The 27,665-nt window shown below is 42.9% G+C and overlaps 1 protein-coding gene and 1 pseudogene across 1 annotated transcript; one reads left to right on the top strand and one right to left on the bottom strand.

Moving 5' to 3' along the window:
* Window positions 1–1,019: 1,019 nt before the first annotated feature.
* LOC139386087 (RING finger protein 228-like) lies at window positions 1,020–1,855 on the bottom strand. Its single transcript, XM_071131509.1, has one exon. It carries the CDS (start codon window positions 1,779–1,781, stop codon window positions 1,035–1,037), a length of 747 nt encoding a protein of 248 aa, XP_070987610.1. The 5' UTR covers window positions 1,782–1,855; the 3' UTR covers window positions 1,020–1,034.
* A 5,077-nt stretch (window positions 1,856–6,932) lies between these two features.
* LOC139385757 (sphingosine-1-phosphate phosphatase 2-like) lies at window positions 6,933–25,772 on the top strand (annotated as a pseudogene).
* Window positions 25,773–27,665: the final 1,893 nt, after the last annotated feature.

Genomic DNA, 27,665 nt, shown 5'->3' with positions numbered 1-27,665 from the left:
CCGGGCAGCCGCACACAAGTCTAAGATCACAATGAGCAATGCCAAGCGTTGGCTGGAGTGGTGTAAAACCCGCCACCATTGAACTCTGAAGCAGTGGAAATGCATTCCCTGGAGTGATGAATCACGCTTCACCATTTGGCAATCCGACAGACGAATCTGGGTTTGGCGGATGCAGCATACAATGACATTCTACACGATTCTGTGTTTCCAACGTTGTGGCAGCAGTTTGTGGAAGGCCCTTTCCTGTTTCAGCATGACAATGCCCCTGTGCACAAAATGAGGTCCATAGAGAAATGGTTTGTCGAGATTGGTGTGGAAAAACTTGACTGGCCTGCACAGAGCCCTGACCTCAACCCCATCGAACAGCTTTGGGATGACTTGGAACGCCGACTGTGAGCCAGGCCTAATCACCCAACATCAGTTCCAACCTCAGTAATGCTCTTGTGGCTGAATGGAAGCAAGTCCCCGCAGCAATGTTCCAACATCGAGAAAGCCTTCCCAGTAGAGTGGAGGCAGTAAAGGGGGACCAACTCCATATTAATGCCCATGGTTTTGAAATGAGATGTTTGACGGGCAGGTGTCAATTTTTTTTATCATGTAGTGTATATTAGTGACTACTCAAGGACAGGTTTTGATAGTGAGAGGCATAGTGGGTAGTGTATACTTTTCAGGAAACTGGTATCAAACCCTGGTCCTCAACTCTGTGCATTCAACCAGTCTAGTCTGGGAGCAACAGGCAGTTAATCTAGGTCTCAGGCAAGGTTACCTATCATCATATGAGCCTACCATAGGTAGGCATACAAGTGCATTTATGCATTTATCAAATGGTAGGCTACTTACTGTAGGCTTACTGCTCAGTGAGCAGGTGAAGGCCTTTATATGGTGTTTGCTATATCCTACTGTTAAAAGGCCATTCTGGACAATGTATATTTCTAAACAAGTAAAGGAAGGGAGGGACATTATGCTAGTATACAGCAGTATATACATAAATCACACACATCCCATTATCAACATGATCATCTTCATCTTCATCATCAGGCGTTCCGCCTATTCGTTCCAGATGAGCGTCCTGTCTCGTGATCGGGTCTATATTTTAACCAGCAGATCAGCCACGTGACGACCACCGAGAACATGGCCAGGATGCTGGCCACCGACAGGCAGATGGGTCCCGCGGGCGAGGGCGGGCTGCTGTGACTGTGCACGAAGATCAGGCCCATGAAGAGCAGAACCAGCATGGACAGAAAGGAGAAGATCACGCACACACAGCCCGTAGTAAGGGCAACCCGCTTGCAGCTCTGACAGCTTCCATAGCGCACCGAGTCCTGGGAAAGGGTAGTGGCAGTGGACAAGGTAGTGGAGGGGGTAGCTTGGCTCGTGGACGCCCCCGATGCCTCCTCGCGCCTGAGGGCGACGAGTGCGGGGTGCAACCGGGGAGGGTAGAGGGGCAAAGCATCCTGAGGCAGAGGATCAGAGTCAATGTACAAGGGGAAATCCTCCGTTACCTTGGTATTATTGGGTAGGTTTTGTATCCGATAGTCCGGTACGGGTGTCCTGTGGCGACATATAGGGCAGCTGATGCGCCATGGACGCTCCTCGCGGAGATGGAGAGTGTTCAGGCACTCCTCGCAAAATGTGTGCAAGCATTCTAAAATCTTGGGCGCGCGACGGTCAAGGTCGAAATAATTGTAACATATTTTGCATTCATACTCCTCGTACGGGAATGCTGTCTCCAGGCTGCTCGGGTGTTCTGCTCCACTGGATGCTGAATCTACCTCTGCCATGTCATCTTTCGCGGATCACATTCTCTACGAACACAAAGGAGCCGAGAGGCAGTGATGCTGATGACGGTGTTCGTCTATCCCCCGTTCATAAAAACGCCATCATCTCTCTGATGAATTGTATAGCCGACGTTGAAATTGTTGATATATTTGTATAATCCCCACGACGTCAAAAAATGAAAATCCAGTTGTATCCCCTCATCATCAGTGTTCATATCCGCTGGTTAAAAATACATGGGTCTCATTTTACGCTTCGGGTGTGGAATCGGTGATGTAATGCTCGTGACGACTCTTCGATGCGAGGGTTGGTTACCGCCGGAGTGATCTGTGCTCAACCCGCATTGAGAGGAGACAGTGAGGCGGCTATTGACACACAGTTCATGGTTGTTATCTTTCCTATCGGTTGGTGGAAACCGCTCGGGTTGAAAGGAGAGGCCAATAGACACCGTTTTCAGTCCTCTCTGGGAATTAGACCGAGAGGAGATGTAGAGATAACAAGGTCCGTTGCCATCATGCCAGACAGAAGAAATGTGCCATAATTAAATCAAAACATTTCGAGTTTACACGATAGACTTTGTCAAAAAGTCAAAGTTTCATATTGGTCCCCCTGTGACATGAACTGTGTTCATACTGTTTTGTTTGATATCCTCCTGAGACCCAGCAATTAATTGTTGTCCTCTCTAGTGTACATCAGTTCTTGGTCCGTATCTCTGAGGCCATACAAGAAAGACACTGTATTCAGTCCTGCTTTTCAGTGATATCAGGTGTGGGTGTGTGACCTTGACAACTTCATCTTCCTGGTTCTAAACAAAAATGTCTTCCATCAAAATTAGCACATTTGAAAATAAGTGTGTGTAGCCTAATTATTATTTATAATTTTTATGAGTTTTATATTCAAACTGTTTCTAGTAGGCCTAAGTAAATATACAGGAATAGTTTAGTGAGTTGTCAGGACTGTGTAAAACATTTTCACATTAAATATGAGCTAAATATGAGTTTATCAAGAAATATCCTCTGTAGTGGACACCCGGATGCCGCAACTACGTTTTTCAGCCTACTGGCTACCCATTGACTGTAATCAAAGGCAGTACAGTATGAAGATACACTGATCACACTTGTAGGCAATGTCGTGACAACGTTGGCTAGCAAAGCTCTTGCGTAGAAACAATTCGGTTGCATTCCAAACACTCTCCACTCAGCCCTCAAATTAAGTGGACACTTCTGATGACGTGTCATGACGTCTGTTTACACTTGCAGGACAAGGGTCGAGGGAGGAAGGAATTCATTTTAAATGGACCGCCCTTGCCCGGAAAATTGTCATTCGTTCATCCCGCGACAATTGTGTTTTCATCCACCGGCATACACCAGTAGCTTGTGGGTGCTTTATATGCACTACCGTCAATTATGTTAAGTACTTATATTAACTATATAATTATTAATATACGCGTACTGTATGATAGCTAGCAAATTAATTACCTAACTAACGCTAGCCTGCCTAGCTACTTCTGAAGGAAAATATTTTATTTCTACAATTTCCAAAAGCTAACCAAACAAAAACATCATTACTTTTACGAGAAGTGTTTGTGCATTCGTAGCACAATTTCTAATTTATTTACATTCGTTTTAACTTACACTTGTATGTTGACTCAATATTGACATTCAAGTTTTGGCGGACTTTTCTTTGCAGACGTACAATCATCGCGAATTGAATTATGGGGCGTTTCAGGCCCTGAAGTGAACATAGTTGTACACTCGCAAACTCTATTAAAAACGAGGGCTGAGGGGCCTACGTTGCAAACCTCCCTTGCTTGGCTAATCATTTGGACCGACGACAAATATGGCCGCGGAGATTTCCCCAAGGGCATCAAGCGAGGGTGAGTGGACAAAGGTCTTTCATGAGTTTGAAAGGCAGCTTTCATCAGTTCTAACGGTCGTCTCGCGCCAAACTGCGCATGTTTAGGTCGTCAAATCAAAGGTACTCTAATATAAAGTTGTTTTTGATGAAAATGAAAACGTGTCACTTTAACGACGTTAAAGTTAAACTACTTAAAACATTGGCTCGAATCTAGGTTGTGCCTTTACATTTTTAGAAAATGAACAACTAAGGAAGAATTGTTTGCTTCTCTCATTGATTCTCAAACCCTGGCCAAGTCTGTTTGGTCGTATTTCACCAGCGTTCCCTGAAGTCTCGCGATGTTGCGCCTCTGGGTTATAGAAACTGATGTAAAAATATTTAGTGTCCTAATGAAAACTAAAGGGGACAATTTTGCACTTAAAATAAAATAGAAAAAACGATGTATTTTTGTTTCTTGGTAACATGTTTTTTTCTCTCACCCCAAACACTTATGTAAAAAATAAATAACGAATCCAATACTTTTTTTTCGGGTCTCAAAGGGATATTATAATATTCGGTTGGCCTATAACCTAAACGGACAAAGGCAATTTGCACCTTGCAGCATATCCAGTTTTGGGAATATTGTAGACTAAGCCTAATTGTCTTATTATTTTGTATGTCTAAAGTAAATACAGTTGAAGTCAGGAGTTTACTTACACCTTAGCCAAATACATTTAAACTCAGTTTGTCACAATTCCTGACATTTAATCAGAGTAAAAATTCCCTGTCTTAGGTCAGTTAGGATCACTACTTTATTTTAAGAATGTGAAATGTCAGAATAATAGTAGAGATAATTATTTATTTCAGCTTTTATTTATTTCAGCACATTCCCAGTGGGTCAGAAGTTTACATACACTCAATTCGTATTTGGTAGCATTGCCTTTAAATTGTTTAACTTGGGTCAAACGTTTCAGGTAGCCTTCCACAAGCTTCCCACAATAAGTTGGGTGAATTTTGGACCATTCCTCCTGACAGAGCTGGTGTAACTGAGTCAGGTTTGTAGGCCTCTTTGCTCACACACGCTTTTTCAGTTCTGCCCACAAATGTTCTATGGGATTGAGGTCAGGGCTATGTGATGGCCACTCCAATACCTTGACTTTGTTGTCCTTAAGCCATTTTGCCACAACTTTGGAAGCATGCTTGGGGTCAAGCTTTAACATCCTGACTGATGTCTTGAGATGTTGCTTCAATATATCGACATAATTTTCCAACCTCATGATGCCATCTATTTTGTTAAGTGCACCAGTCCCTCCTGCAGCAAAGCACCCCCACAACATGATGCTGCCACCCCCGTGCTTCACGGTTGAGATGGTGCTCTTTGGCTTGCAAGCCTCCCCCTTTTCCTTCAAACATAACAATGGTCATTATGGCCAAACAGTTCTATTTTTGTTTCATCAGACCAGACGACATTTCTCCAAAAAGTATGATCTTTGTCCCCATTTGCAGTTGCAAACCATAGTCTGGCTTTTTTTATGGTAGTTTTGGAGCAGTGGCTTCTTCCTTGCTGAGCGGCCTTTCTGGTTATGTTGATATAGGACTCGTTTTACTGTGGATATAGATATTTTTGTGCCTGTTTCCTCCAGCATCTTCACAAGGTCCTTTGCTGTTGTTCTGGGATTGATTTGCACTTCTCGCACCAAAGTGCGTTCATCTCTAGGAGACAGAACGCGTCTCCTTCCTGAGCAGTATGACGGCTGCGTGGTCCCATGGTGTTTATACTTGTGTACTATTGTTTGTACAGATGAACGTGGTACCTTCAGGCATTTTGATATTTGTTCCCAAGGATGAACCAGAACTTGTGGAGGTCTACAATTCCTTTTCTGAGGTCTTGGCTGATTTCTTTTGATTTTTCCATGATGTCAAGCAAAGAGACACTGAGTTTGAAGGTAGGCCTTGAAATACATCCACAGGTACACCTCCAATTGATTCAAATGATGTCAATTAGCCTATTAGAAGCTTCCAAAGCCATGACATAATTTTCTGGAATGTTCCAAGCTGTTTAAAGGCACAGTCAATTTAGTGCATGTAAACTTTTGACCCTCTGGAATTATGATACAGTGAATTATAAGTGAAATAATCTGTCTGTAAACAATTGCTGGAAAAATTACTTGTGTCATGCACAAAGTAGATGTCCTAACCGACTTGCCAAAACTACAGTTTGTTAACAATACATTTGTGGAGTGGTTGAAACACTTAGGTTGGAGTCATTAAAACTCGTTTATGTAAACTTCCGACTTAGACTATATATTTTATTAGACCCATTAAGTCTTCATGTTCAATATCATTTATTGAATAAAGGCATGTAAGCATAGCCTTAACCCCATTTGGCCTTATTAGGCTATATGTTTAAAAAAAAATAAAAGACTAAAACAAGTTAAGATTCACACCCACCCTGCATATAAACATAGACTACATTGTCATCTCAGTTATAGGCCGATTAGCATAAACCTATTAGAATACGTTACCAATATTTTAAAAAGTAAATATAAGGGTGTGATGGCCCCTCCCTACTCTGTCTACTGGGTTTTGTTGTGCTTACTTCCTGCAGGAGATTAGTGGGCGGAGTACGACTGGTGGGCACAGCTGGGAAGGTCGTCAGTGCTGATTGGGCACACCTGTGAAAGCTCTGCAGTGGCATAAAGGCACTGTTTCCCCGTTCAGCAAGAGATTCCTCTCTCCATGCATACCTTTGGTTGTTTCGTTGTGTCTTTGGCAGTTGAGACCTAATTTACTCACCTCCATGCCTCATCTGATTATTGTTGAGTGTTTACTTTATTTATGGAATGAATTAATGTTGTTATTCCTTTACTCCGTGTGTGGTTTCCCATTGTTTGTTATAATCTTGAGCCAGGTTGTAACAAGGGTTTTAAAAACAGTGGCTGATCGTATCACCTAGTCTAAAGGTCAGGAGACCCATGGGGCGGCCATGGGGTGTCATCCGGGTTAAGGGAGGGTTTGGCCAGCAGGGATGTCCTTGTCCCATCGCGCACTAGCGACTCCTGTGGCGGGCCGGGTGCAGTGCACGCTGACACAATCGCCAGGTGTACTGTGTTTCCTCCAACACATTGGTGTGGCTGGCTTCCGGGTTAAGTGGGCATTGTGTCAAGAAGCAGTATGGCTTGTTTAGGTTGTGTTTCGGAGGACGCACGGCTCTTGAACTTCGCCTTTTCCGAGTCCGTAAGGGAGTTTCAGTGATAAGACAAGACTGTAACTCCCAATTGGATACCACGAAATTGGGGAGAAAAGGGGTAAATAAATACATGAACACGTCTGGCTTTGACAGCTCGGTGCTCCTGGCTTATCCCGCACCTGCACACCTCTGTGGGATGCTCAGGGTCGCTAACATACTCTGTCGGAGTCTGTACCTGCCAGTCTATTCTCATACACCTCATAGGCTACTGTATGAGAATAGACTGGTAGGCACAAACAAACTGCTTAAATATCTGGTCTGGAGCTTGTGGCCAAGTTCCAGAGGGCATGGGGTCTGTTCCCCATCGCCGCCGCCAATCAGAACGGAAACTGGGCGCACCCTCTGTGGGAGACCCTGCTCTGGGATGCGGACGCACCTGACACTTGCTTGACTCCGGTGCAGTAATGGGCACACTATTACCAATGAACAGGACAGCAACTCAAATTACAAACACAAGGAAACTCAATACAATGTTGTAAGTGTAAAGTTTTCTATGATATTTGAATGAGTTTTTGAGTTGGAGAAACAGAAGAAAGTAAGCTCCCACTGGGTTAAAACTGGTTTAATCGGCGTTGTTTCCAAGTAATTTCAACCAAAACAGTCAATGTGATGATGTTGAATCAACTTGGAAAAAAGTGGATTGGCATAAAGTCATCAATGTAAGGCAAATTATGTATTCAAATGGGACATTACATAGCCTATGACAACTCAACCAAATGTGAATTGATGTCTGTGCCCAGTGGGCTATAGGCTACCTTCCCATGGCAGGCATTAGGGTGCCTGGGCAGCCCTCCTTTCCCAACCAAATCAAATATTTAAATATTGGTCATTTATTTGGCTGAGATGTTCACCGACAGAAAGACACATCAATCTCAGATGAAGCATCCGAGTGAGCAAAACATCTCCCTTCTGTCTCAGTATGTGTAGCCCATGTATCTGATGCTGTCTGATCAAAAAAAGTATGGCATCTCATACTCTTTTCGGCCAAAACACATCAGATACATGGACTATGACAGAATTAGACGTTCATCCATGTTTCTCAAATTTATAATTTGTTCCAAAGTGTTTAAGGTTAAGTTTAGTCATTATCTCCAAAATCTTAAGGGTAAGCATTAACTCCGAAGGGGTAAGGTTTGGGATAGGCTTTACACCAAAATTTCTAAAACGTTGGACATGCAACCTTTGGCAGATGCTTACGCCCATCTGCCTGAAACCTACTTGAAGGTGTTCATGTTCACTGAAGGTGTTAGTGGCCGGTTTCCACGTCATCTCCTGACATGGATGGACGTCCAATACTGACTTGTAATCACGGGTGACCTGGCTGGGGCTACATCATGTAAGACAAATGGGTGCTGTTTCACTCTCTTGGATGCTTTCTCCAGTGAGATAATTTCAGCCATGGGAATTGAAGGAAAGTTGGCAGGTACACAGTGTACTGTTCAGATGCTGGAAATATTTTGGCCGAACGTGCAAAGGTAGCCTACTTTTTGAATAAGGTTTAAATAGGTTTAGGTTTAAAGTAATTTGAAATACAACATTAAATATTTACACCTGTCTATAGAGAAATTAATTAAATCATTCAAAATACTTCACCAGAGAGCATGACTTAGCTACAGAGGATCATCAGCTTCTTTAAAAAAAATAGCTGTGGATTGTTATAAATCAAAAATGCATAGGCTATTCCAATTTGGGCAGGGCGCGTGGCAGTAGGCCTGGCTGATTATCAAGTTGCGGCTGTCAGTGAAAAGCATCAAAAATACGTGTGAAGATAATGTGCCTTGAGTATAACTTAAAATGTTGAGACAAGTAGAAGGGGAGGGGTGCGTGGTGAAGATATAGGCGTGTCTCTCCAGAATGCCTTACCTGTCTACCACCAATTATTGTGCATTCATTGTTTCATTGCATGAATTGTTTGCACTTGGATTGTTTATTTTGTTATAAATTCCTCATTTACATACAGTACCAGTCAAACGTTTGGACACACCTACTCATTCAAGGGTTTTTCTTTATTTGTACTATTTTCTACATTGTAGAAAAATAGTGAAGACATCAAAACTATGAAATAACACATGGAATCATGTTGTAACCAAAGTGTTAAACAAATAAAAATGTTTTTTTATATTTGAGATTCTTCAAAGTAGCCACCCTTTGCCTTGATGACAGCTTTGCACACTCTTGGCATTCTCTCAACCAGCTTCATAAGGAATGCATTTCCAACAGTCTTGAAGGAGTTCCACATATGCTGTGCACTTGTTGCCTGCTGTTCCTTCACTCTGCGGTCCAACTCATTCCAAACCATCTCAACTGGGTTGAGGTCAGATGATGCAGCACTCTATCACTCTCCTTGGTCAAATAGCCCTTACACAGCCCGGGGGTGTGTTTTAAGTCATTGTCCTCTTGAAAAACAAATGGTAGTCACACTAAGCGCAAACTAGATGGGATGGCGTATTGCTGCAGAATTGTGTGGCAGTCATGCTGGTTAAGTGTGCCATGAATTCTAAATAAATCACTGACAGTGTCACTAGCAAAGCATCCCCGCACCATCACATCTCTTCCTCCATGTTTCATGGTGGGAACCACACATGCGGAGATCATCCGTTCCCCTACTCTGTGTCTCACAAAGACACAGGGGTTGGATACAAAAATCTCAAATTTGGACTCATCATACCAAAGGACAAATTTCCACCTGTCCAATGTCCATTGCACGTGGTTCATGGCCCAAGCAAGTTTCTTCTTCTTATTGGTGTCCTTTAGTAGTGGTGTCTCTGCAGAAATTCAACCATGAAGGCCTGATTCACGCAGTCTCTTCTGAACAGTTGATGTTGAGATGTGTATGTTACTTGAAATCTGTGAAGCATTTATTTGGGCTGCAATCTGAGGTGCAGTTAATTGCCGATTTCTGAGGCTGGTAACTCTAATGAACTTATCCTCTGCAGCAGAGGTAACTCTGTGTCTTTCTTTCCTGTGGCGGTCCTCATGAGAGCCAGTTTCATCATAGCGCTTGAAGAAACTTTCAAAGTTCCTGAAATTTTCTGGATTGACTGACCATGTCTTAAAGTAATGATATACTGTCATTTCTCTTTGTTTATTTGAGCTGTTCTTGGCATAATATGTATTTTACAAAATCGGGCTATCTTCTGTATTTCACCCCTACCTTGTCACAACACAACTGATTGGCTCACACGCATTAAGAAGGAAAGAAATTCCAAAAATGTACTTTTAACAAGGCACACCTGTTAATTGAGATGCATTCCAGTTGACAACCTCATGAAGCTGGTTGAGAGAATGCCAAGAGTATGTAAAGCTGTCATCAAGGCAAAGGGTCGCTACTTTGAAGAATTTTTATTTATTTTATTTCACGTTTATTTAACCAGGTAGGCAAGTTGAGAACAGGTTCTCATTTACATTTGCGACCTGGCCAAGATAAAGTAAAGCAATTAGACACATACAACAACACAGAGTTACACATGGAGTAAAAACAAACATACAGTCAATAATACAGTAAAAAAATAAGTCTATATACAATGTGAGCAAGTGAGGTGAGATAAGGGAGGTAAAGGCAAAAAAAGGCCATGTTGGCGAAGTGAATACAATATAGCAATTAAAACACTGGAATGGTTGATTTGCAGTGGAAGAATGTGCAAAGTAGAGAGAAATAATGGGGCGCAAAGGAGCAAAATAAATAAGGTAGGGAAAGAGGTAGTTGTTTGGGCTAAATTATAGATGGGCTATGTACAGGTGCAGTAATCTGTGAGCTGCTCTGACATCTGGTGCTTAAAGCTAGTGAGTGAGAAGTGTTTCCAGTTTCAGAGATTTTTGTAGTTCGTTTCAGTCATTGGCAGCAGAGAACTGGAAGGAGAGGTGGCCAAAGGAAGAATTGGTTTTGGGGGTAACCAGAGAGATATACCTGCTGGGGCGTGTGCTACAGGTGGGTGCTGCTATGGTGACCAGCGAGCTGAGATAAGGGTGGACTTTACCTAGCAGGGTCTTGTTGATGACCTGGAGCCAGTGGGTTTGGTGACGAGTATGAAGCGAGGGCCAGCTAACGAGAGCGTACAGGTCGCAGTGGTGGGTAGTATATGGGGCTTTGGTGACAAAACCGATTGCACTGTGATAGACTGCATCCAATTTATTGAGTAGGGTATTGGAGGCTATTTTGTAAATGACATCGCCAAAGTCAAGGATTGGTAGGATGGTCAGTTTTACAAGGGTATGTTTGGCAGCAAGAGTGAAGGATGCTTTGTTGCGAAACAGGAAGCCTATTCTAGATTTAATTTTGGATTGGAGATGCTTAATGTGAGTCTGGAAGGAGAGTTTACAGTCTAATCAGACACCTAGGTATTGACACCTAGGCAACAATTTCGGCAGATACTTTTAGAAAGAAAGGGTCCAGATTGTCTAGCCTGGCTGATTGGCAGGGGTCCAGATTTTGTAGCTCTTTCAGAACATCAGCTGACTGGGAGAGTTGCTGTGGGGGGTGCAGGGGGCAGCTGGGAGGAGGTGTTTTTATTCTCCATGGACTTTACAGTGTCCCAGAACTTTTTTGAGTTTGTGTTGCAGGAAGCAAATTTCTGCTTGAAAAAGCTAGCCTTGGCTTTTCTAACTGCCTGTGTATATTGGTTTCTAACTTTCCTGAAAAGTTGCATATCACGGGGGCTGTTCGACGCTAATGCAGAATGCCATAGAATCTCCAATATATAAAATCAAATTTGATTTGTTTAACACTGGTTACAACATGATTCCATATGTGTTATTTTATAGTTTTGATGTCTTCATTTTTATTCTACAATGTAGAAAATAGTACTAATAAAGAAAAACCCTTGAATGAGTAGGTGTGTCCAAACCTTTGACTGGTATTCTTTGTCACCAGTAGTAAATGTACCATTAATCCCCATAATTTGGTTACATTAATTTATTTCAATGCATGTATTAATTACAGTCATTTACCATTCTCAGAGTGGAAACTGTTTTTACAGATTTCAAAACCTGCTACACTTGTGAGAAACACATTTTTGGTTTATTTCATAACCATAATGTATGAGTTTTGACAATGTCTTCTGTTTGGAGTGCTCCATGTGAGCAATGAGCATGTCTGGTTTCTCTGTCCTGTTAATGTTGAGGGAGCGTGCGGGCCTAATTACGCATAGAAGTAGACCTACACTCTTAGAAAAAAGGGTTATTCGGGTGTCCCCATAGGAGAACCCTTTTTGGGTCCAAGTAGAATCATTTTTGGTTGCAGGGAGAACTATTTTGGGTACCATGTAGAACCCTCTGTGAAAATGGTTCCCAATAGGGTTCTACATGGAACAAAAAAGGGTTCTCCTATGGGGACAGCCAAATTTCTAAGAGTATCCCTTGCCTGCTGTGAGCAAAATTGGAAAGTGCCCATTTTGGGATGTCTGATTTCTGATTGTCTTAACTCAACAGGTCCACCACTAATAAGCTGACCTTCCCAGAAATGTTTTCTTCACCTCACAAGTCAACAAAGTCTGTTTATTTAACAGTATTTGAAAAACCTTTCCAACACATGGATACTCATCAAGCCTCAGTGTGAAATAGCAAATATCATGATCTGATATATCCAGTGGAAACATCATGAAATACATGAACACTTTTCCCCAAAACAGCTGTCTGTCCTGAGCTCACTGGGATGGGGAAACTCCAGGGCCCGGAATAGTCAATTTGATACAATGTTGCAAGTATGCTAGAGTGACAGCTTCAGGCTGGACCCAATCATTGATTGATTTGATACAATGTTGCACTTCACTAGCAATAGTTAATGTCAAGACAGAAAGAAAGGGAGGCTGATGGGTGGAGTTGAGAGATGAATGTGATTGAAAGAACCGTCATTTTCATCAGGATATTTTCTACACTTATGTATTTTTACTTAGTCGACAATGGAAATGATAGGCCTACTGCTGCATTGGCCTATAGGCAGGCCATCGCTGAGTTTCATGCATACACTAATTTCTTTAGCTGCCAATGAATCACAGTGTGCTTTCGCATTTGTTGAATTGTAACTTTTTGATTAATTCAGATTTGTATGATTAACAAGTCACAATGATTTTGAGAAAATAAAATATTATTTAAATGAAAATGTGCACATGAAAATCCTAACTGGTATGCAGATTTGTAGAAATGGAACGATAAATTGTAAGCTTCCTCAAACTTGAAACTCATGCGCTAGCCTAAATAAACAACCCAACATCCGTGTTTGTTAGGGTATTCAAATGGAACATTACATAGTCTATAACCTGACTTGAGCAGTTAGCCTATTGTTTAGTTTAGGCTACTTTAAACTTAGATACAACAGACATTCAGTATCAACAGCCGTTCCAGCCTGATGAGGACTGTTGATGGCTTTTTGGCTGGCGCAGATGAGGATCATGTCACAACCAGTGGTGGAAAAAGTACCCAATTTTCATACTTGAGTAAAAGTAAAGATACATTAATAAAAAATGACTCAAGTGAAAGTCACCCAGTAAAGTCCTACTTGAGTAAAAGTATTTGGTTTTAAATATACTTAAGTATGAAAAGTTAAGCTAAAAGTATGAATCATTTCAAATTCCTTATATTAAGCAAACCAGACCAATGTTCTTTCTTTAAAAGTTTTTTTTTATTTTTACAGATAGCCAGGGGCACACTCCAACACTCAGACATAATTTACAAACAAAGCATTTGTGTTTAGTGAGTCTGCCAGATCAGATGCAGTAGGGATGACCAGGGATTCTCTCTTTTAAGTGTGTGAATTACACCATTTTCCTGTCCTGCTAAGCATTCAAAATGTAATGAGTACTTTTGGGTGTCAGGGAAACTTTCTTTAGGAATGTAGTGGAGTAAAAGTTGTCCAAAATATAAATAGTAAAGTACAGATACCGCCCAAAAATACTGAAGTTGTACTTTAAAGTGTTTTTACTTAAGTACTTTACAACACTTGTCACAACTGGATGTGCCGCACATGGTTCTGTTTCTCTTTTCCTACCATCACACATTGGATGTCCTGATGGGGACTACCAGAAATGGCAGTGCTTAAAACATGTTTGGTCAAATTATTTTCCAAAAGACAAAATATTTTTTCTAAATTAAAATCAGAAGTAATTGCGTTTCATGTCCATGTGACTCATGAGATAAAATACTTTGCAACTGACAAAGCTGTCCAAAGGCTGGAACTGATAACAATACTCCGTGGTCTATTATTTCTACACGAGTAGAAAAGACCATATACAAATACTGTAGTTGATCTCACTAAATGTTCATTTGAGGCTACAAGTAGTTATCTTGGTCAGGATATGGTTACAGAAGAGTGAAAACTATAGGAATGACAATGACCTGCAATGAGCCTCCTTTTTGTTATTATGCTGTAGGCTACTGTGCTTTTACACTGTGAATGAGTGGCAAAAAAGTTTACTGTAATCAGTAACGTTTCCCTCATCTTCTAGTATCAGATATCGCAGATCTTATATTGTGGGAGGCAACCTGTCTGTGTAGAGCAGGGTTTTCCAACTGGCAGTCAGCAGTTTGGCCCTCGGGGGGGTTTCTGAGCAAAAAAAACAATTCTAATATTTAATTATTGGACATAAAATAGTGTAAAAACACCATGAAATCAGCTCCAAGTGATTTGAATGTGTTCCCAAGTATCCCCACACATAATATAGAGATACGTGATCGTATAGAAATAATAATAATAATTGATTGGATTTATACAGCGTTTTTCTACCAACTAAGGTACTCAAGCGCTTTACATAGTAAGGGGGAAACTCAACTCATTCACCATCAATGTGTAGCACCCACCTGGGTAATGCACTGCGACCATTTTTGTGCCAGAACGCTCACCACACATCAGCTATCAGGTGGAGAGGTGAGGAGTGATATATGCCAATTAGGAAGGAAGGGGATGATTAGGTGGCAGTGATGGAATGTGGCCAGGTTGGGAATTTAGCCATGACACCGGGGTGAACACCCCTACTCTTACAATAAGTGGGATTTTGAATGACCACGAAGAGTCAAGACACTGTCCCCACATGTAATCAAGGTTTGAAATGATTGTTTTAGTCAAATATTATATCTGTTTAGGCTTCTTGCGGTCAATTTGCAGTCTTATTATGTTCCAGACCCCTGACCATCCGCTCAAGAAAAAATTGGCTTGCGGCTCAATCTAGTTGATGATCCCTGGTCTAGAGACTACTCCTCTTCGAATATGCAAGGTCCTAACTCTGTACCCCCCACAGCTGTCTGCTAGGCCGCCGTATGAGAGGAGGAATCGGCTGCTATACTTCCTGTTCCTGGTGTCAGCTGGGCTGGGTCACGAGGTCTTCACCTTCCCGCCTTGCTTACACTGGAACCTGGACCCCTTCCACTGCAGACGTCTCGTCAACATCTGGACCGTAACTCACCTGTGGTTGCAAAAAGAGATTCTTCTCTGCTCTTCAACCCATCCATCTTTTCTCTCTCTTCCCCTGCTACCTATTCAATTCATACCTGTGGTTTCATTACAGGAAAGACATGTTAAACTGTTGGAAATACCCACACCATAAGAAATACCCACACCATAAGTCAGATATGGTATGCCAGATCTGCGTGTGCCTTGGTGGTCACAGACTGATGCTTTGCTGGAATTGGAACATATTTTACCAGGTAAGTTGACTGAGAACACATTCTCATTTACAGCAACGACCTGGGGAATAGTTAAGGGGAGTGGAGGAGGGATGAATGAGCCAATTGTAAGCTGGGGATGATTGGCTGGCCATGATGGTATGAAGACCAGATTGAACATCCCATACAATAGTATGTTTTATCATATGTGAAAGAGAGAGAGAGAGCGTGCAACAATAATGCTCTTCTTCTCCTTCACCACCTCTGACCCCTTACCCCTCTCTGACCCCCCTTACCCCTTTCTGACCTGGTCCTGACATCACAATGTCCCCAGGCCACAAGGACCACATGGGGCCAGGTTGACTGGTGCTACAGGGTAAAAGGACAGAACAAGAGGGTCTCTAAATTACTCACTATTTGGCAAGCACCTATTAACAATCACACAATTTCAACCATTGTATCAACTATTACTGAGTTATAAACAATCTAATAATTAATAGTTTATACTCATAGATCATACACGTTCCTGCATCTAGTTCTAGTTCATGAAGCTCAAACACACACACACTCTCTGACAGTGAGTGACAGTAAGTTTGTTTCCTCTCCTCCAGCACAAGGTGTGTGCTCTTTGAATAACCTGCCCATGTTCTGCCCCAGGGAAGGAACGGTTTGGGCAGTGAACTCTGAACACCTAGACACCTCGCACGCGCACACACAGTCACACACAGAGTTACTCTCTAGAGTGTAGTTAGACATTGCAACCTAAGTTGATCTCTAGTCTGGTCTGCCTGTTTTATTGACCTGGTCATTGCTTTGAGGTTCTCTCTCTATGGGAACCATTTGGTCTGACTGCCCTTAGGGCAAACAGCTCTGCGGTTGTAAAGCCCTCTCTTATTGTGAAGCTGGTGTTTTCTAGGGTTCACGCTGTCCCCTCACACATGCACACACACTCCTGTCATTTAGCACAACACGCACCTTAATTACAGGGTAACATCGGTTGCCATGGTAACACATGGCTTTTCTTAATGATCATAACGAATGTCACGGAATTAGAGACTGAGCCTGTCCACTCTGGTCCTCTTCCTAAAGCATGCTGTATTGACAGGACTTAAACCAGCATTTATTACTTAATCAGAAAACAAACCAACAATGTTGTTTTTTATTATTTTGTTTTAAGCCTTCACCAAACCGTAGCCCTAACCTTAACCACTCTTAATGAATGCCTAAAGTCTTAACCTTTGAGTTGTTTCTGTTTTAACCCTGTAACCACACGGAATTGCTACTGTAACCATGCAGAATGAATGCGTCCATAATATATCACATTTCGATGGGAAAATATGAGATCTTGTTGCAGGAACAGTCCATTCCTCCCCAACCCACCACCCTCCCATGTTGACAGATCAAAGTCCAGAGCGACACTCGGCCTGATCAATACTCTCATTCATTCAGCTAACTCTGTGCTGCTACTATCTGTTTATGACCTGCACCATCTTTAACTCATGTCTTCATGTGATGGAGCCTGGTCAGTCCTTTGATGTGGCCCACACAAAGAGCCTAATGTGACGGCCCACTGTATAGGTTGATCTGAGGACAGTACCAGTGGGATTGATATGATTGGTTGGCTGGTAACGAGCAGGGTACGCTATGTCAGATTCAAAGTGTTTAATAGTCACATGTACAGGGTTGCAGTTGTGATTGCAGGGTACAGTGAAAATCTTAGGCTGAGCTCCAACATGCAGGACTAAGTGAAATAAAAATACAAATGGTCATAAAAAACAACAATATAAATAGCACTATATACATCATAACTATAGCAGTGATGAATAAATACATGTTCATTGGGGTGGAGGCAGAGTAAATGATGCCCGTGTCTGTGGCTGATTGCTAGAGATAGTGACTGTCTTTCCTACCTCCCTCTTCTTTTCACTTTCAGTCTATAAACTCTGGTTGCTATGCTAACCATGAGGATAAGAGCCTATAGGCAGTTCTCTCTCTCATGGACCATGGTTACTCAAACACTCAATGACTATAGTCTCCCCATCTTGTCAGTAGGAAGAATCATGGTACCACCTCTTTCTTTCTGTAGCTTGCACACTCTTTCCTCCCCCATCTCTCTCTCTCTCTCTAAATATAACAGGCAGAGCTAAATACAACTCTAACCTGGGTGGAGGGTCAGCCCCCGTGTCGCACTAGCGCCGTCTCCTAAGGATGTGTAGTAGACAGTCAGTGTGTACTGATTGGCGCACATCCCTGGCCTGGCAGGTTTTGCTACTGATGTACAATGCATTTGTGATACATTGTTTTTCTGCACAAACTCTCTGCTGTATCACTAAAATATCAGTTGTTTCACAACCATTGTGTCAGAACCTGAGTTCTGTGGAGCGTGTCTGTGTTACTGTAGGGGTACACAGTCAGCATCAACTGAAGACACTGTGTCAGCAGCTCATGGATGTATTTGATTCTTACAGTAGATTGTGTTACTGAGCAACTGCAGACTGTGCTCCTTTTATAGAAGTGTGCCTTGCATCTTCTTGCAAACTGGTTACTACAGACTGAATGATTACTTATTTATAGCATACTGTGTGGCCATTCTTAATGGAGCATTGAACAATCTGGTTAGCTTCATACATTAGAATGTTTTTCATTTATTCTTTGCACAGTAAAAGTGTACCGAGTTCCAACCAATCAAATGTATTAGTAAAGCCCTTTTTGAAAGACTTACCCTTCTCTTCTCTGCCTCACCTCTTTTCCTTATCTTCTCCAGATGGTGATGTACATCAGCCAGGCGCAGAAGGCTGTGCTGAAGCGGCCTCGCCCTCTATCGCCCCCGGTGGTTTAGCTGGAGAAGCGTGTGGACATTGTGTATGGCCTTCCCACCACCCACGCCATGGCCGCCACCACCATCTTCACCCTCCTCCTCAGTGTGGCTTACAGGGTTCAGGTGAGGCCCATGCAGCGTCTTGAGCCCCTTGGGTCCCCTGCCAAGCTTCTGCTACTCAGTCTTGGGGGAGACTCATCGCTTGCACCCTTCCCTGGGACAAGGCCTGTACAGAACCATAGAAGTAAACATGGAGTTTCGTGCCACATAGTTTTATATATACTGAACAAAAATATAAATGCAACATGCAACAATTTCAAAGATAAGATAGTTACAGTTCATGTAAGGAAATCAGTTTATTAGGCCCTAATCTATGGATTTCACATGACTGGGCAGGGGTGCTGGGGAGCCAGCAGGGGAGGTCAGTAAAAATATGACTTTAAGACAGTCCATATGTCAAAGTGGCCAATCAGAAGGAGTTTTTCCCCACAAAAGGGCTTTATTACAGACAGAAATAGCCCTCAGTACCCCCACACCCCTCCTCAGATGATCCTGCAGGTGAAGAAGCTGGATGTGGCGGTCCTGAGCTGGCGTGGTTACATGTGGTCTGCGGTTGTGAGGCCGGTTGGACGTAATGCCAAATTCTGTAAAAGGACTTTGGAGGTGGCTTATGTTAGAGAAATGTACATTCAATTCTCTGGTAACAGCTCTGATTGACATTCTTGCAGTCAGCATGCCAATTGCACTCACCCTCAAAACTTGAGACATCTTTAGCATTGTGTTGTGTGACAGAACTGCACATTTTAAAAGTGACCTTTTATTGTCCCGTCTTCAAGGTGCACCTGTGTAAGTATCGTGCTGTATAATCAGCTTCTTGATATGCCGCACCTGACAGGTGGATGGATTATCTTGGCAAAGGAGAAATGCTCACTAAAAGGGAGGTAAACACATTTGTGGACAAAATTTGAGAGAAATAAGCTTTTTGTGCATATGGAACATTTCTGTGATGGCCAGTCACCATCAGTCACCTTCAGACACACCCACACAGCTGCTGTTTGTTCCCCTGATTGACTATAGAGTAAATGACTGTCAATCTCTCTCCCTCTCACACACACAATCAATCAGCTACTCAAACACCAGCCTCAGATAGTGGTTGTGTGCACCAGCCTCAGATACAGTGGTAGTGTGCTTCAGTGGTGACATTGTTTCTGAGAGAGCATGCATATCTATGCATGTGGTGACATTGTTTCTGAGAATCAAAGAAAGCACATAGCTATAGTGGTCTGGTGCAGCGGCGACTTAGTTTATGTCTCTGAGAGGGCACATAGCTATAGATGTGCAGTGGTCTGAATGGCCTGAGGCAATCTCTTAGGTCGAGGGGTGAAAGGTCAGGACAGTCAATCACAGTGGCCCCTCCATCCCAGCATCCTTTGTGTCCATTCAGAGTCCTCTCTTCATTAACTTCTTTTGAAAGGCCCCCCTAGCTACAAGGGGAAGGAACAGACACAGGAAAGAGAGGAGGAGGAGGGAGGGAGGGAAAAGGAGGTCAATTAATTTACATGACATGGGCTTGCTTCACTGTCATTGAAATGGAGAGAAACAAAAAGACATAGGTAAATTATATTAAAGGAGGGAGATGGACAGACATGAGTAAAAAGATGACTTTAAGACAGTCCATATGTCAAAGTGGCAGAATAGATGGATGACAGATTGTCTTAGGGGGACTGACTAATGGAGGACTGACTAATGGAGGACTGACTAATGGAGGACGACTAATGGAGGACTGACTAATGGAGGACTGACTAATGGAGGACTGACTAATGGAGGACTGACTAATGGAGGACTGACTAATGGAGGACGACTAATGGAGGACTGACTAATGGAGGACTGACTAATGGAGGACTGACTAATGGGGGACTGACTAATGGAGGACTGACTAATGGAGGACTGACTAATGGAGGACTGACTAATGGAGGACTGACTAATGGGGGACTGACTAATGGAGGACTGACTAATGGAGGACTGACTAATGGAGGACTGACTAATGGGGGACTGACTAATGGGGGACTGACTAATGGGGGACTGACTAATGGAGGACTGACTAATGGAGGACTGACTAATGGAGGACTGACTAATGGGGGACTGACTAATGGGGGACTGACTAATGGGGGACTGACTAATGGAGGACTGACTAATGGGGGACTGACTAATGGGGGACTGACTAATGGGGGACTGACTAATGGGGGACTGACTAATGGAGGACTGACTAATGGGGGACTGACTAATGGGGGACTGACTAATGGGGGACTGACTAATGGGGGACTGACTAATGGGGGACTGACTAATGGAGGACTGACTAATGGAGGACTGACTAATGGGGGACTGACTAATGGGGGACTGACTAATGGAGGACTGACTAATGGAGGACTGACTAATGGAGGACTGACTAATGGGGGACTGACTAATGGAGGACTGACTAATGGAGGACTGACTAATGGGGGACTGACTAATGGGGGACTGACTAATGGAGGACTGACTAATGGAGGACTGACTAATGGAGGACTGACTAATGGAGGACAAATATCAACAAGAGGAAAAGGATAGACAGAGAGGAAAAGAGAAAAGGTGAGCACAAAGTGGAAGATAAGAGCATGGCCCTGCCCAGAAACAACCCCCACCCCTAGAGCTGTGTAGATCTGGAGGAATTGGATAGGTGTATAAACAATATTTCCATTTCCCTCCTATTGGCTAGCTGGATTAAGCACGTTCCGACTCTGTACGGAAGAATGTTGAGAATTTCTTGGTTACACCATCAGTCTGACAGTCCCAAACGCAGGTTTTCAGATTGTATCCCTTATTTATCTGGTTTCAGAGCTGGTCATGGGTGCACCTCAGCCACGCTCAAGGTCCTAAACGATATCTTAACCGCCATCGATAAGAAACATTACTGTGCAGCCGTATTCATTGATCTGGCCAAGGCTTTCGACTCTGTCAATCACCACATCCTCATCGGCAGACTCAACAGCCTTGGTTTCTCAAATGATTGCCTCGCCTGGTTCACCAACTACAGTGCCTTGTGAAAGTATTCGGCCCCCTTGAACTTTGCGACCTTTTGCCACATTTCAGGCTTCAAACATAAATATATAAAACTGTATTTTTTTGTGAAGAATCAACAACAAGTGGGACACAATCATGAAGTGGAACCACATTTATTGGATATTTCAAACTTTTTTAACAAATCAAAAACTGAAAAATTGGGCGTGCAAAATTATTCAGCCCCCTTAAGTTAATACTTTGTAGCGCCACCTTTTGCTGCGATTACAGCGGTAAGTCGCTTGGGGTATGTCTCTATCAGTTTTGCACATCGAGAGACTAACATTTTTTCCCATTCCTCCTTGCAAAACAGCTCGAGCTCAGTGAGGTTGGATGGAGAGCATTTGTGAACAGCAGTTTTCAGTTCTTTCCACAGATTCTCGATTGGATTCAGGTCTGGACTTTGACTTGGCCATTCTAACACCTGGATATGTTTATTTTTGAACCATTCCATTGTAGATTTTGCTTTATGTTTTGGATCATTGTCTTGTTGGAAGACAAATCTCCGTCCCAGTCTCAGGTCTTTTGCAGACTCCATCAGGCTTTCTTCCAGAATGGTCCTGTATTTGGCTCCATCCATCTTCCCATCAATTTTAACCATCTTCCCTGTCCCTGCTGAAGAAAAGCAGGCCCAAACCATGATGCTACCACCACCATGTTTGACAGTGGGGATGGTGTGTTCAGCTGTGTTGCTTTTACGCCAAACATAAGGTCTTGCATTGTTGCCAAAAAGTTCAATTTTGGTTTAATCTGACCAGAGCACTTTCTTCCACATGTTTGGTGTGTCTCCCAGGTGGCTTGTGGCAAACTTTAAACGACACTTTTTATGGATATCTTCTTGCCACTCTTCCATAAAGGCCAGATTTGTGCAATATACGACTGATTGTTGTCCTATGGACAGAGTCTCCCACCTCAGCTGTAGATCTCTGCAGTTCATCCAGAGTGATCATGGGCCTCTTGGCTGCATCTCTGATCAGTCTTCTCCTTGAATGAGCTGAAAGTTTAGAGGGACGGCCAGGTCTTGGTAGATTTGCAGTGGTCTGATACTCCTTCCATTTCAATATTATCGCTTGCACAGTGCTCCTTGGGATGTTTAAAGCTTGGGAAATCTTTTTGTATCCAAATCCGGCTTTAAACTTCTTCACAACAGTATCTCGGACCTGCCTGGTGTGTTCCTTGTTCTTCATTTATTTTTATTTTTTTTATTTAACCTTTATTTAACCAGGCAAGTCAGTTAAGAACAAATTCTTATTTTCAATGACGGCCTGGGAACGGTGGGTTAACTGCCTGTTCAGGGGCAGAACGACAGATTTGTACCTTGTCAGCTCGGGGGTTTGAACTCGCAACCTTCCGGTTACTAGTCCAACACTCTAACCACTAGGCTACCCTGCCGACCCTGATGCTCTCTGCGCTTTTAACGGACCTCTGAGACTATCACAGTGCAGGTGCATTTATACAGAGACTTGATTACACACAGGTGGATTGTATTTATCATCATTAGTCATTTAGTTCAACATTGGATCATTCAGAGATCCTCACTGAACTTCTGGAGAGAGTTTGCTGCACTGAAAGTAAAGGGGCTGAATAATTTTGCACGCCCAATTTTTCAGTTTTTGATTTGTTAAAAAAGTTTGAAATATCCAATAAATGTCGTTCCACTTCATGATTGTGTCCCACTTGTTGTTGATTCTTCAAAAAAAATACAGTTTTATATCTTTATGTTTGAAGCCTGAAATGTGGCAAAAGGTCGCAAAGTTCAAGGGGGCCGAATACTTTCGCAAGGCACTGTACTTCTCTGATAGAGTTCAGTGTGTGAAATCGGAGGGTCTGTTGTCCGGACCTCTGGCAGTCTCTATGGGGGTGCCACAGGGTTCAATTCTTGGACCGACTCTCTTCTCTGTATACATCAATGAGGTCGCTCTTGCTGCTGGTGAGTCTCTGATCCACCTCTACGCAGACGACACCATTCTGTATACTTCCGGCCCTTCTTTGGGCACTGTGTTAACAACCCTCCAGGCAAGCTTCAATGCCATACAACTCTCCTTCCGTGGCCTCCAATTGCTCTTAAATACAAGTAAAACTAAATGCATGCTCTTCAACCGATCGCTACCTGCACCTACCCGCCTGTCCAACATCACTACTCTGGACGGCTCTGACTTAGAATACGTGGACAACTACAAATACTTAGGTGTCTGGTTAGACTGTAAACTCTCCTTCCAGACCCATATCAAACATCTCCAATCCAAAGTTAAATCTAGAATTGGCTTCTTATTTCGCAACAAAGCATCCTTCACTCATGCTGCCAAACATACCCTTGTAAAACTGACCATGACTTTGGCGATGTCATTTACAAAATAGCCTCCAATACCCTACTCAACAAATTGGATGCAGTCTATCACAGTGCAATCCGTTTTGTCACCAAAGCCCCATATACTACCCACCATTGCGACTTGTACGCTCTCGTTGGCTGGCCCTCGCTTCATACTCATCGCCAAACCCACTGGCTCCATGTCATCTACAAGACCCTGCTAGGTAAAGTCCCCCCTTATCTCAGCTCGCTGGTCACCATTGCATCTCCCACCTGTAGCACACGCCTGTAAGGCGCACACGCTAAAAACCAGCAGGTATATCTCTCTAGTCACCCCCAAAACCAATTCTTTCTTTGGCCGCCTCTCCTTCCAGTTCTCTGCTGCCAATGACTGGAACGAACTACAAAAATCTCTGAAACTGGAAACACTTATCTCCCTCACTAGCTTTAAGCACCAACTGTCAGAGCAGCTCACAGATTACTGTACCTGTACATAGCCCACCTATAATTTAGCCCAAACAACTACCTCTTTCCCTACTGTATTTTATTTATTTATTTATTTTGCTCCTTTGCACCCCCATTATTTTTATTTCTACTTTGCACATTCTCCCATTGCAAATCTACCATTCCAGTGTTTTACTTGCTATATTGTATTTACCTTGCCACCATGGCCTTTTTTGCCTTTACCTCCCTTCTCACCTCATTTGCTCACATTGTATATAGACTTGTTTATACTGTATTATTGACTGTATGTTTGTTTTACTCCATGTGTAACTCTGTGTCGTTGTATCTGTCGAACTGCTTTGCTTTATCTTGGCCAGGTCGCAATTGTAAATGAGAACTTGTTCTCAACTTGCCTACCTGGTTAAATAAAGGTAAAATAAAATAAATAAAGCAAATTTATCAAAGTATCAGAGAACGTCTCATCAGATAGTTGTGTATTTTGTAGTAGTGTGTGTAGCCACGTCTGAGTGTGATTTGTGTGTGTACCTATATATTCTGTCCACAGTTCCAGTTTGAAGTGGGTCTGCTTGTGGCGGTGGTGTCGTCTGTGTAGGTGTGTCTGAGGCATCTGTACACAGGCATGTACTGATCTGGTGAGTCTCTTCCTCTGCTCTGCCCCGACAGTACTATATAAAGTACTGTATAAAACATTCAGACCCAATGCAGTATTTATTATTCATACTGTATGTCTGGCTGGCACTGTTAGCTAGGGGGACCTGCCTTTCACTTTGACATTCATCATGCCATTACATAAGAATAAGTAGTTCATTATGACCTGTAAAATTGAGATAGAGGTTCCAGAGCAACACTCAGACCAGAGGAGGGTGGTGGGAGGGGCTATAGGAGGACGGGCTCATTGTAATGGCTGGAATGAAATAAATGGAACGGTATCAAACATTTGGAAACCAAATGTATGACTCTGTTCCATTAATTCCATTCCAGCCATTACAATGAACCTGTCTCCTATAGCTCCTCACACCAGCCTCCTCTGACTCAGACTAGCACTTCATCACCATAAAGACCACATCACCCTTCAAACTACTATGAATGTCTGTCTAAGCAGTTACAAAAATGTATCAAATACATGTACAAAATATACACTTCCCCTCCCTGCAGGTTTCAGGATGTGATCTGTGGTGCTTTAATCTCAGCCACATTGATAGTGGTCACCTATCCATACTGGGAAACATTTGACCGGCTCCAGCTCACCTCCCCACTCAGGGCATTGGTACTGGCCTTCTTTCCTGAGCTACACCTAACCCGAGCTGGACCATTACACCACCATCCTGGGGGTGAGTGCTGGCTGTTCTGTGAGCTACTGGGTGAATGAGAGGCTGGGGGTGACGTTTGAGCCCCAGGGGGTGCTACCCGTACCCCTGCCAGCACTGACACTGGGTTGCTTACCCCTGGGCAGCGCCGCTTTGTGGTGGGTGTTGTGGCGTTGGTGGCGACTCGACAGATGGTGAAGACAGCCAGTCTGTGGGTGCTGTGCTCCTGCTATGGACTGTCAGTCAAAGACAGACGCCAGGAGAAGGAAGGAGATTGAGGTGCCGTATAAATTCACCACCTATACAGTGGGGCAAAAAAGTATTTAGTCAGCCACCAATTGTGCAACTTCTCCCACTTAAAAAGATGTGAGAGGCCTGTAATTTTCATCATAGGTACACTTCAACTATGACAGACAAAATGAGAAAAAAAAATCCAGAAAATCACATTGTAGGATTTTTAATGAATTTATTTGTAGATGATGGTGGAAAATAAGTATTTGGTCAATAACAAAAGTTCATCTCAATACTTTGTTATATACCCTTTGTTGGCAATGACAGAGGTCAAACGTTTTCTGTAAGTCTTCACAAGGTTTTCACACACTGTTGCTGGTATTTTGGCCCATTCCTCCATGCAGATCTCCTCTAGAGCAGTGATGTTTTGGTGGGCAACACAGACTTTCAACTCCCTCCAAAGATTTTCTATGGGGTTGAGATCTGGAGACTGGCTAGGCCACTCCAGGACCTTGAGATGCTTCTTACGAAGCCACTCCTTCGTTGCCCGGGCGGTGTGTTTGGGATCATTGTCATGCTGAAAGACCCAGCCACGTTTCATCTTCAATGCCCTTGCTGATGGAAGGAGGTTTTCACTCAAAATCTCACGATACATGGCCCCATTCATTCTTTCCTTTACACGGATCAATCGTCCTGGTCCCTTTGCAGAAAAACAGCCCCAAAGCATGATGTTTCCACCTCCATGCTTCACAGGAGGTATGGTGTTCTTTGGATGCAACTCAGCATTCTTTGTCCTCCAAACACGACGAGTTGAGATTTTACCAAAAAGTTTGATTTTGGTTTCATCTGACCATATGACATTCTCCCAATCTTCTTCTGGATCATCCAAATGCTCTCTAGCAAACTTCAGACGGGCCTGGACATGTACTGGCTTAAGCAGGGGGACATGTCTTGCACTGCAGGATTTGAGTCCCTGGCAGCATAGTGTGTTACTGATGGTAGGCTTTGTTACTTTGGTCCCAGCTCTCTGCAGGTCATTCACTAGGTCCCCATGTGGTTCTGGGATTTTTGCTCACTGTTCTTGTGATCATTTTGACCCCACGGGGTGAGATCTTGCGTGGAGCCCCAGATCGAGGGAGATTATCAGTGGTCTTGTATGTCTTCCATTTCCTAATAATTGCTCCCATAGTTGATTTCTTCAAACCGAGCTGCTTACCTATTGCAGATTCAGTCTTCCCAGCCTGGTGCAGGTCTACAATTTTGTTTCTGGTGTCCTTTGACAGCTCTTTGGTCTTGGCCATAGTGGAGTTTGGAGTGTGACTATTTGAGGTTGTGGACAGGTGTCTTTTATACTGATAACAAGTTCAAACAGGTGCCATTAATACAGGTAACGAGTGGAGGACAGAGGAGCCTCTTAAAGAAGAAGTTACACGTCTGTGAGAGCCAGAAATATTGCTTGTTTGTAGGTGACCAAATACTTATTTTCCACCATAATTTGCAAATAAATTCATAAAAAATCCTACAATGCGATCTTCTGGATTTTTTTCCCTAATTTTGTCTGTCATAGTTGAAGTGTACCTATGATGAAAATGACAGGCCTCTCTCATCTTTTTAAGTGGGAGAACTTGCACAATTGGTGGCTGACTAAATACTTTTTTGCCCCACTGTACATTCATAGGCCTGGTCCACTCTATTCTGGTCAATAGACTGTTCATAGTACTGGGACCGCTATGACCCAATGCTGTTACTATATAACATGAATGATGACAGGATCCTAACAAGTAAATGTGCCTTGTATATTTGTGACATTTGTACATTTTATACATCGATTCTGTATTTCACACATTGTGTAACTTTGAAAGACAAGACACATTTTAAAATTCTGAATTACACCAATTTTATTTGCAACATGTTATTTGCCCGTTTTATCCTTTCACTTTTGTAAGTTCTTGATACCTCCTTCCTCTCACTACCACAACCATACCTAAG

The sequence above is a fragment of the Oncorhynchus clarkii genome, chromosome 27, assembly GCF_045791955.1.
Source record: "Oncorhynchus clarkii lewisi isolate Uvic-CL-2024 chromosome 27, UVic_Ocla_1.0, whole genome shotgun sequence".
Taxonomy (NCBI): Eukaryota; Metazoa; Chordata; class Actinopteri; order Salmoniformes; family Salmonidae; genus Oncorhynchus; species Oncorhynchus clarkii.
This window is presented reverse-complemented; position numbering and strand designations above follow the sequence as displayed.

What these genes read in the sequence shown, in the direction of transcription:
- LOC139386087 (XM_071131509.1), bottom strand. Translation starts at nt 1,781, where the DNA reads ATGGCAGAGGTAGATTCAGCATCCAGTGGAGCAGAACACCCGAGCAGC.